This window comes from Mustela erminea, chromosome 6, assembly GCF_009829155.1.
Source record: "Mustela erminea isolate mMusErm1 chromosome 6, mMusErm1.Pri, whole genome shotgun sequence".
Classification (NCBI taxonomy): Eukaryota; Metazoa; Chordata; class Mammalia; order Carnivora; family Mustelidae; genus Mustela; species Mustela erminea.
In genome coordinates, this window is record NC_045619.1 from 50,441,888 (window position 1) to 50,453,660 (window position 11,773).

The following is an 11,773-nucleotide window of genomic DNA, read 5'->3' on the forward strand; positions in this document are numbered from 1 at the left end:
CTCTTTCCCCTCAATTTCTTCCTTTGTTCAACTTCTTTATAGAATCTGTATAGGCCTACTGCCTCTACCAATTGGCAAAATCAAATTGGAAAATCTCGACAAGCAGGGACCACAACTTGTATCTAGTACAGTGCTTTGTTTACTACTCTTCCACACTAGCTTTGGATGTTTAGCAGGCATCTGTTCATCATTCATTCAATCACATATATTTACGGAATGCCTACTCTGTGCTAGGTACAATTTTAGATGCTAGAGGAGCAAGCAAGAAACAAGGCAAACAAAACATCTCATTTCCCCTTGAAGCCTGTATCTAGATGGGCAAAAAACAAATGAAGAGAGATAAAGTGTTTGAGTGACAATAAGTGATGTGAAGGCAATCGAAGCAGGAAAGGAGCATAAGGACCACAGTGGTGTCAATTTTTATAAAGTGGTCAGAGTAGATAATAGTTAAAAATACAAAGGAAGTGAAGAAATAAAGCCTCCGGGTTACCTGCAGGGAAAATGTTTCTGGCATGTGCCAGGAGAGGCCAATGCAGCTGGCATGGGGCAAACAAGAAGGAACGGAGAAGAGCCATGTAGGACTTTGGGGTTTACTGTGAGAAGGGAAGCTACTGAAGGGTTCTGAATAGGACAATGACCTTAGCTCACTGGCCGCTGGCTGAAAAGGAACTCCAGGAGGGCAAGGGCAGTAGCAGGGAGCCCAGTTAGGAGGCTGCTGAAAGGGGTGTCTGGGCGGCTCAGTGGGTCGTTAAGCGTCTGCCTTCGGCTCAGGTCATGATCCTGGGATCCTGGGATCAAGCCCTGCATCTGGCTACTTGCTCAGCAGGGATCCTGCTTCTCCCTCTGCTGCTCTCTCCCTCCTTCTCTCTCTCTCTCTGTGTCAAATAAATAAATAAATAATCTTTAAAAGAGGCTCCTGGCCCACTGGCCTCAGTGGGACCTGATGGTGGTTTGGACCAGGCTGGTGGTGGCGGCAGTCCGAAGAAACAGTCGGATTATTAGATAGAGCCTGAAGGCAGAGTTAACAACATAGACTTAAGAGACATGAATGTGGTTTGGCAAGAAAGCAAGAAGACCAGAATTTTCGGCCTGAACAAGTGAAGGATGGGGTTGCCATTAGCCAAGATGGGGAAAATCTTTGGTGGAGCGAAGCTTTTCTGGGCTGTTACATTGGAGACGTCTGTCAAGTAGGCAAATAGAAGAGATGGTGCTGATGTCGGAGAGGGAGATGCAGGCTAGACACGGGGCAGTTATCAGCATATGGATGGAACCGGCAAGATCGTGGGTATGGTAGATACATAGGTCTGTGGACTAATTCCACGGGTACTCGGGGATCTCAGAGAGATAAAGAGGAACCTGCAAGATGAGAAGAAAATAAACAGTGTAAGTTCTAGAAGGAAAGAAAGTGCCTCAAGGAGGAAGGAAGTGTATCAAATAAGAGGAAACTGAGAACTGACCATTGGCTTTAGCCCCTGTGACTTGGAGTTGTTTTTTTTTTTTTTTTTAAGGTGTTTTATCTTATTTTATTTTATTTATTTATTTGCTAGAGAGTGAGAGAGAGAATGACAGGGGAGAAGGTTAGAGGGAGAAGCAGACTCCTCGTGGAGCTGGGAGCCCGATGCGGGACCCAATCCCGGGACTCCGGGATCACGACCTGAGCCAAAGGCAGTCACTCAACCAACCAAGCCACCCAGGCGTCCCAGGATGAGAGGTATTTTAATGGAAGAGTGGGGGTGAGAGCCAGATTGGAGCAGGTTCCAGGGAGAATGGAGGGCCTGAAATATAAGTAGCCCTTTTACAGAATTTCACCTTAAAGGGAACAGAGAAACGGGGTGGTAACTTAGACTAAAAATAAGATCTAGAAAGAACACTGTAAGATGGGAGAAATTCCATGGTCGTCAAAAAAACACAGGCTCTACTCCACTTTCAAGATGGGGAGGCATCACTCCTCGTTCCTTAAGTGTACGCTGCACTTAGTGACTTCCTTCCAAAGCATATGTGAAGAGGGGAAGAGAGAGAGTATCAGCAAAGCAAATCGATGGATATGACCTCAACTCTGGTTAATGTCAACAGGGGTAAGTCACATAAACAGTGGGTATCCCTGATATGATGTCCTGAAAATGGCACATTACCTCTGCAGTCTGCCTCTCAAAAAATCTGTTTTTCAAATTTTTTAAAAAAGATTCTGCTTATACATTTGTCTCAGAAAAAGAGAGCGAGCACGTGACCACAGAAGCAGAGGGGAGTGGCAGGCAGTGAAACAGGCTCCCCACTCAGCAGGGAGCCTGAGTCAGGACTCGATCGCAAGACGTTGGGAATCATGACCTGAGCCAATGGCAGACGCTTAGCTAACTGAGCCACCCATGCGCCCCTGCCTTTCAGAAACCCATAACCTCAGTCGAATCATGAGTAAAACATCAGTAAAATCTTGGTCAAAAGACATTCTACAAAATGGTAGGCCAGTACTGACCAGTACTCCTCAGAACCGTTAAGGTCATCAAAAACTAGAAAAGTCTGAGACTCGATCACAGTGAAGAGGGGCCTGAGGAAACACGATGACTAAATGTAATCTCGGATGGGATCCTGGGAGAGAGAAGGGGGGTTAGGAAAAAAATGAAGGAAATCTGAATAAAATATTGACTTTGATAATAATAATATACTGACATTGTAACAATTGTGCCACACTAATGTAAGATGTTAATAACAGGGGAACTGGATGGAGAGTATAAGCAGAAGATATAAAAGATGAGAATTTTTGGTACAATCTCCTAATTTTTTCTGTAAATTTAAAACTGTTCTAAATAATAAAATCTATCTAAATTTTTTTTTTTTTTTAAAGAACATAGGCTCTGGAGTCTGACCATCTGATTAGAATCCTAGTTTGCACTTTACTAGACCATGACTTAAGTTACTTAAATTCTCTGAGAGTCAGTTTCCTTACCTATGAAGTGGAAATAGGAAAAATACCTACCTCACAGAATTTTTGTGACAAATGACATAATCCACATGAAGTGCTTAGCAGAGAGTGTCTGGCAATCTGGCAAAGAGCAAACCCTGGATAGATGGCAGCTTTTATTATTATTAGGACTATTATTTTGATTCTTTATTGAATATTCAAAGACACATTTAATGTGATTTTATACTTAATTTGCTTTAAAGTGATTAATAATAATTTCTATGATAATTTCATTTCTTTTTTTCAGAGGGAAAAAAACTGAATACAACCCATTCCAGACTACCTGTAAAAGGGTTTCTTTCCCAGGGTATCACAAGTGTTGAAACGGGTCATGGTGTGCACTTCTCCAAATAATTTAATTCAAGTACTACCCTATGATAATGTAATGAAATGACTTGTCACCAGAGTCTCTATTACCACGTCTGGAAGGGAGTATAAGATCAGTAACATTTTCAGCTTGGGCTCCTCCTTTCATTACAAAGCCATAAAATCATCATCGACCAGAGAATGTATTACCTTGTGATTTCCTCTTCTTAATAACCATATGTGACAAAAGGGACTTGAGGAGTAATATGAAGAATATGTTTAAGGATAAAAAACAATTAAGTGAAGAAGTGAAAGAGTGTTGTAAAATAACTGCTATATTAAGATGCTACTAAAGTAGAGAATTTGGCCAGAGCAATGGCTCCCAAGCCAGGCTGTGCATCAGACTCACCTCTGCAAAAACCAGAAAGATGCTGGATCCTTAAAGCAAACGCTGAATCAACAGCTCTGGGGTGGGACCTAAGCATTTCTATCTTATTTATTTATTTATTTATTTGAGAAAGAGAGATAGAGAGGGAGCAAGAGAGCGCGCAGGATCTGGAGTGGAGGGTGGTGGGAATGAGAAGCAGAGGGAGTGAGAGAGGCAGGTTCCATGCTGAGCAGAAAGCCCGACGCAGGGCTTGATCCCAGGACTCTGAGATCATGACCTGAGCTGCAGGCAGATGCTTAACTGACTGAGCCACCCAGGAACTCTGGCATTTGTATCTTTAAAAGATCACACAGATGATTCCGGTTTGTGAACAACCAAGCTGCCATATGATCTATGGCAGAGCTGCCTTTGTAAATGTCATCTGATATTCACCATCATCAAGCATCATGATCAGCTTGAGACAGTCTTAACTATTACACTGCATTGTTTTCTACATGGAATTTTGGACACTCTGTATCTTCAGGCTCTTTGCTGTCCTGAGCATAAAAGGGACTGTGTCCCTGATTCAGTATTCCAGCACTCTAGCCTTTACCCTCTAAGGTCAAGTTTTCCCTCCCTCTACCTCTTCCCGTCTTTCTCCTTTCCCCATGCCAATAGGGAAACTCAGCATCTATTTAACGTGGGCAGTGCCCTCAACCACCCTGAGTTGAGTCAGGCTTCCCTTCTGGCTGAGCCAATAATTCATGAAGCAGCTGCTCTGTACTAGGTCTCCTTTCAGAGCTACATAGTCTAGCTATGTGCACAGTAAATTATAGCTAGAGAATCAAGGAATAGGCATTTCAGATTTTTCCCTTATGAAAGAATATACAAAGGAACAATGGCCAGACTCTATACAAAAATAGAATGGTGACTCACAACATGCGTTACCCAGTCCAGAATGCCAATCTACTATACACAGTAACTAGTCTGAGAAGTCATGTTAGCATCTGTAGCAGCTAGTCCAAGAAGCCAAACGATAATCTCTGTAGCAATCAGTCCCAAATAGTTACGATTCAATTAACAACTGTCAACTTCCCTGATTTTCGCCCCTGCTTCCAATTCAGGACCATCTTGAAAGAGCCAAATATACACCCTAAACAATTCTGCTAGTTAGCCTGTCCATAGCTTCTCCATGTCAACTCCTCCAATAGTGGAAGACCTGAAGCCTTCTCTTTTTTCTACCACAAAGCTTTTCCACTCCTCGCTTGCCTTTGGGTCTCTGTGAAATGCAAGTGATGGTGGCTAACTCCCTTGCTTTGAATAAATAGCCTCTGCTTGTTCTCATTTGGGTGGTCTTCACTTATTTCCACAACTAGAAAAATGGGGCTGCATGTCTGAAATGGCTCACTGAATTGTTCTTTCACAGCTGAAATGAGTGTACTTTAGAGAGGCTATTTTAGAGAGTGTACTTGAGAGCGGAAAGAGCAGAGCAGTCAGTACTTGTGAACTTGAGGAAGTCATGGTCTGGAAGAGTAGTGTGGCTGTGGGTAAGGGCAGAGGCAGTGATCCAAACTGCCATGGTTCAAATCCTGGCTCTGCTACTCCTTAGCTGTGTCAGTTTGGGCAAGTGTCATTTAATGAATGTGTACCACAGTTTCCTCATCCGTTAACACATCGGTGATGATAATAGCGCCTGCCTCAAAGGGCAACTGTTAAGTGCTTTATGAGACAACCCATGTAAAATGTGAATGTCTGGATTTGAATGCAGGGAAGAGAGAGAGAGGGAGAGGGAGAGAGAGAGAGAGAGAGAGAGAGAGTGACTGCAGCAATACTGGGCTGGACTTCCTGAAAAGCACCAGTGATGTGGGACTGAGAACTAACCACCCCTCCTAGATGGGACATACACTCTTCCATGTTCAGTCTTCATCCTGCTTTACTCATTTATGATAGCCACCTGGCCGCACTGACTACCTGTGGACTGCAACAAAAACATTCTTCTCTCATGAATGTAGTCATTCTAGGAAACCAGTGGGTCCTAAAACGTCCGTGTCATCCATTTCCAAAAGATCTGGTGTGGGAAGGATCTTATCCCCCAAATGCATACTCTATGTTTTCCAGAAGTCAAAGAGTCAAGTATTTTCTGATATTTTTACATAAGGGTCATACTTTAAAATTACAGAGCTTATAATATACAAATGGTTTTAGGGTTTTTTTTTTTTCACTTTTTAATTTAAATTCAATTAACTAACTTAGAATGTATTGTTGGCATCTGAGGTAGAGGTCAGTGATTCATCAGTCTTATATAATACCCAGTGCTCATAACATCACGTTCCCTCCTTAATGTGTTATCACCCAGTTGCCCCATCCCCCAACTTCCTCCCCCCTTCCCCAGCAACCCCGTTTATTTCCTATGATTAAGTGTCTCTTATGGTTTGTTTCCCTCCCTGATTCCGTCTTATTTTTTTTCCTTTCCCTATGATCTTGTTTTGCTTCTTAAATATACCTAGAAGCCCACGGCCACATTCCACAAACTGTGACCATATTGTTCATTAACAACAAAACTTTTTTCTCATAGGTCTTTTACTAGTCTTCCTTTAAGAAAAAAAAATGTTTCAGAGAATAAAGGCTAAGTTGTTTTGACATGATTGTGCTTATTTTCAACTAACATTAAATGTGTCACCATGGAAGATCAAATCTAACAAAAGTGCCTGTACTTAATAAAACAAAGATTTTTTTCCCTGAATTATTTCCAGTGATCACACTCAAGACTTCCAAAAGGCAGTTGCTCAACTTCCCAATGACTGCATAGAATGGTTGTAAAGCCAACTTTCCACATGGATATAAAAAGACATCATCTAGCATAAACCTTCATGCCACAGACTATGATAACTAAGCAAAAATATTAAGAAAACTGGGAGCCACATTGATGACAAATAGTATTTTACGTTACCATTTCACCTAGAATTTAATTAAGAAGGGCACTTGCAAGTGCCCTGAAAACACCAAAGAATAAATTTAAAGGGATAAACATGTTTTAGTATGAAAATTATATTCTAGGGTAATTTTGCCATAAGAAGGCATCACATGGGCGATTTAACTTAAACTATTCTGAACCAAGCAAGGCGGGAACAGTTGATAAACATGGGATGGTTTCAGGAGGGTAGCTGCCGCTTAATCCCACCGAGGGACCCAACACGTCTTTGAAAGAGAAGCAGGTCGGACTGTGCATGCGCGTCGCGACGCAGCGCACCGCCCCCCGCCCCACGCGCCCCCGCCTGCCGCCCGCCGCCCGCCGCCCGCCGCCCGCCGCCCGCCGCCCGCCGCCCGCCGCCCGCCGCCCGCCGCCGCCCCCGAGGGCCGCACTCACCGAGGCCGCGCCAGCCCAGCGCGCCGTCGCAGCTGTCCAGCACCGCGCAGAGCTCGCCCAGCAGCGTCGGCGGCAGGTCGAACAGGAGCGTGTGCGCCGTGAGCGCGCCGCGAGCCCCGCAGCTCCTCGCCGCCGCCGCCGCCGCCGTCCAGGCCATGGCTCGGCCGCCGGAGACCAGGGGCCGGTCGGAGGAGGGATGCGGAGCGCAGGCCTCTCCGCGCCGGGGAGGTGCGATTACACAACCGCGGAAATCCTGCTTCCCCGGCGGCGGCCAAGGCGGCAGAACTTGCCGAGCCCCGCAAGGGGCGGGCCCCACATGACGCACAGCGCTGCCCGGCAGCGATGCCCGGGAGGGCGCCCGCGGGGTCTCCCTGCCTCGGTGTGGCCCTTGTCACAGGCTTTAAGTTTTGGCCAGCCCTTTCGTTGCTCTGGGTTTGGGGCGCGACGGGAGAGACAGAGAGCTGGGGAAAGACCCGGAGGGCAGAACTCACAGAGGCGGGGGGGTCTATTATACACTCGGCATGGGCTGGCTCCTGGCGGGATGGACAGAGACCTGCCACGACTTCTTTGAAAAATGCATTTTTATTTACCCCGCCAGGAAGCAACACATGTTTATTGAGGAACACTTGGAAACTCCAGAAAAACTGAAGGAAGAAAACACTTAGCTGAAGACAACCATTCAAAAGGTTTGGCACATTCTTCCTCCCAACTTTTACTGAAGTTGAACAGATAAATGTGCATATATGAAGTTAATGTTGGGAAAGACAAAACAACAACAGGAAAACAAAAAAGAGAACAAAGCAGAAGAAAATTGTATTCATTTTCTTCATGAGGCTGCCCATTCTCCACATTGCTACTTGGTTTTACTAAATCCTTTTCTCCCTGGCCTTCCTTCCTTCCTTCCTTTCTTTTTAAGATTTTATTTATTTATTTGACAGAGAGAGATGAAAAAACACAAGCAGGGGGAGTGGGGGAGGGAGAAGCAGGCACCCCGCTGAGAAGGCAGCCCCAGGACCCCAGGATCATGACCTGAGCTGAAAGCAGAGGGTTAAGGACTGAGCCACCCAGGCGCCCCCTCCCTGGCCTTTCTTTTTCTTTTCTTTTCTTTCTTTTCTTTCTTTTCTTTTTTTTTTTAAGATTTTATTTATTTGACAGATCACAAGTAGGCAGAAAGGCAGGCAGAGAGAGAGATGGGGAAGCAGGCTCCCTGCTGAGCAGAGAGCCCCATGCGGGGCTTGATCCCAGGACTCTGGGATCATGACCTGAGCTGAAGGCAGAGGCTTAACCCACTGAGCCACCCAGGCGCCCCTTGATAAAACATTGTTCCACTACTTTTTCTTTCTCCAGAGTGTTTGACGGAGTCGTTTGCTTCCAACATGGAGTTTAAGTAAAATTGAGTATTGTTTTTAAAATATTCTATCGTGTGTGCTGTAATAGCCCATCACAGGCATGATACAAATGCTACTAATGAAAAGAGGAGATGCTTTGAAAGTGGTGAGAAAAAAAATCTCAACCTTAATGACAGTAGAGTGGACAATTGTCATCAACTGAAAAATAGCAACCCTATTTGAAAGCTTTCAGGTTTGTACTCTTTGGCTATGGTGCCCCCTAGAGACCAACATTGATGCTACATTATCATTTCGTACCCCTACCACTCTCTGAAGTCCCAGGTCGTTCCAGCTAGAATATACCACAAAATACCCTTGAAAATTGATAAATACAATACTTTTTGGGCAAAGGTTTCTATATCCCTTTGTTTAAATAGCTAAACTTTTATTGTCGATCTGAACACGCTTAAGAAGCCCTATACCTCTCAAAGGGACTACCCGAGTAAACTGAGCAAGAGAGGCAGGGTCCAAGTATTTGACAGCTGTTGAGTTGCTGAACTGGTAGATCAGGGGACCCAAACTTAACCTCTCCCACGAAGAGGAACCAGTCGCTGGACCGTGATTCAGCGAATCAGGGTCGCTGAGTGAAGCAGTCAACATGGCCTGCTTTTCCAGATCTTCTGACTTCAAGAGAAGCAAGAATTTTATGTGAAAGCCAGATTATGTGAAATCTATATGGATTTTGCGAAAATTCTTGTATTTTCAGTGTTGGCAGCTAGTCTCAGACCATGCTCCCTCCTTATTCCTTAAAACTGCCTTTGACTTTTGAATTTTAAATCGTCAGGTTGTATCCCTCACAGCTTCGCTGTTGCTGTCATCCACTGCTCTCCTCCACCTTAATTCTGCCCTCTCTGTTTTAGGCTATATAGCTCCTGCTCCCTGCAGTCCTCTCCAATACTGACCCTATCTTAATCTTTGGTGATCTGAAATATTTGTTGGGCAAATGATGATCTTTCCAGTACCCGTTCTCCCAGTTCTTTGGCTCTCCTCTCCTCCAGTATCCTATCTTCCACCCTGTTTCAGCCAGTCATTCCCAGGATAATTCCCTAGATCTTGTCGTTATCAATGACCATCCCTTCTGTAATTTCTATTTCATGAATCCACTCTCTGACCACACCTCCTGTCCTTTTAGTGCATTCATTCTAGTACTCTGACCCCAACAATCCTTCTCCCTTACCAGGATACCAATTCCAAAATCTTGCTACCTCTTCTCTGGCTCTGCCCTCTTGATGCCCTTGCTTTTCTCTTTATCCATAAAGTCCACACTCAATTTTTATAATCCCTCTCTTGCATATGCTTTCCATTCTCTTGCTCCTCTCTGGCTTTGTTGAGCTCTTTTAAATCTACCATCCTGATTAGATACAAGTTTGTAATATTGGGCTGCATACCTGTGTACCAGAATGTAGCTGGGAGTGGGGTGGGGAATAAAAACCCGTTGATTGGACTTAATTTAAAATCAAAACCATGACTTTCAAATGGGTCCTTTATGCTACCGGGCTGTCACACTATGTGCCTTTAGTACATTTACCCTGCTGGTCCCCTTGACAACTGTTTTATGCCTTCTCTTTTCTCAACGCCCATTACCCTCTCCTCCATCCTTGGGCTCAGCTGATGATCTTGAGAATATTTATTAAGAGTACTGATGTATCAGAAAAAAAATAAAAAAACCTTCCACAGAATCTCAGCATCACATCTTCTACCTACCAGTATCTGAACAGACATACATGCCTCCCTCCTTTTCTATAGGTAGATTATGTAGGTTCCTATGTGAATCTAATCCCTTCACCCCTGCACTAGATCTGATTTCCTTCCTGCCTCTTCCTCAAAGACATCAAGGGCAGTGTTTTTCAGTTTCAGCTACGTCGTCAATTTCTCACTCTTCACAGTATCAATTCTATTGGCATACAAATACGATGTTATTTTTCCCACCTTAAAACAAACCAAAAAACGATTTGATGCCATTTCCCCTACTTTGATGCCATAATTATTACCCCCTCCCCATTTCTGTGCTCCTATCCATAGTAAAGGGTTGAATATTCTCACTGTCTCCCAACTTTTCTTCTGTTATCTTCTCTTAAGCCAACTCTAGAGCCACCCCTCCTACTTTACTCCACTGAAACTGCTGTCAGGGTCATCTATGTCCACATGATTGCTGAATATAACAGTTTTTAGGTCTCATCTTATTTGACCTCTCAGTAGTTTTTGACACACAGGTGATCACCCCCCTCCTTCTGTGACACTTTGTCTTCCAAATTGTCTTACATTTTAACTTATTTCACTGGTCACCTTCCCTTGCTGTCCTTTCTCTTCTCCCTTAATGCTGGAGTGCCTCAGGGTTCAGTTCATAGTTCTCTCTATGTACACCCACTCCCTTGATGATCTCAACCAGTTTCAAGGCTTTAAATACCATCCACCTACCAAGGACTGCCAAGTGCATATGGTTAGCTCAGACGTCTCCCTTCAACTTCAGACTCACCTCCAAAAGTGAACCCTTGATCATGCCTCCTGAACCTGCTCTTCGACATTCTTCCCCATCCAAGTCACTCTTGCTTCCAGTTGCTTGAACCAAAATCTAGAGTCATTCTAGGCTCCTCTATTTTTTTTTCCCAGCCCGTGTTCAATCCACCACCAAACCCTGTTGACTCTTCAAAATATATTTAAAATCATCCTTTTCTCCATCTCCGCTACTGCCACCCTGGTTTGAGCCATCATCGTATCTTGCCTGCTTTGCTACATTTATCTTAGAACTAAAGCAGCTTCCACTGTTGCTTCCTATAGACTTTCCTCAACACTGCAGGCAGATTCATCCTTTTAAATCAAATCTGATTATGTCTCTCATCTGTTTAGAAGCCAACAATGGCTTCTAATTTCAGTCAGAACGAAAGTCAAACTCTTTATCCGATGTGCATTCACGCTCCCTCTCCCACTCCGCTGTTACCCTCTGATCTTGTTTCCTTGTTCATCCTGCATAACCACACTGCCTCCTTGCTGGTCCTTGAACACACCAGGCAGAGTCCCACATTAAAGGCTTTGCACTTGCTGTTCCCTTGCCAGGGATGCTCTTCCCATCTTGCTACAGTCTACCCTGACCTCCATATTTAAAACTGCAGTGGTCCATGCACTGAGAGTCAGGCTGGCATATGACTGAAATGGCAATAATATATGGCTTGGAGGACCAAATATCATTGAGATTTCTCCTTCTCTCTGAATCTGAATAGGAACGTGCAGCAGCTTTGGTCATCTCTGGAACCATTTTGTAGCCACATGGATATAAATACTAGAATGAAGTGAGCCCTGGGGATGGTCTCGTGAGGGAGAAAACCAGATCCTTCATAATGGCATTAAGCAGCTCTTTTGTTCTATGCCTAGAGAATGTCCTGCTTCTGGAC

The 11,773-nt window shown here is 44.3% G+C and overlaps 1 protein-coding gene across 2 annotated transcripts in view; it reads right to left on the minus strand.

Moving 5' to 3' along the window:
- IRAK3 (interleukin 1 receptor associated kinase 3) overlaps positions 1 to 7,305 on the minus strand; it is a 48,853-nt gene extending 41,548 nt beyond the window's left edge. Inside the window, exon 1 of one of the 2 annotated variants that reach the window (XM_032347128.1) lies at positions 6,997 to 7,305. In XM_032347128.1, the coding sequence (XP_032203019.1) occupies positions 6,997 to 7,153 (157 nt within the window). In that variant the 5' untranslated portion in view covers positions 7,154 to 7,305. The remainder of the gene's footprint in view (positions 1 to 6,996) is intronic. The other variant, XM_032347127.1, reaches the window with a different exon arrangement.
- Between the last annotated feature and the right edge of the window lie 4,468 nt (positions 7,306 to 11,773).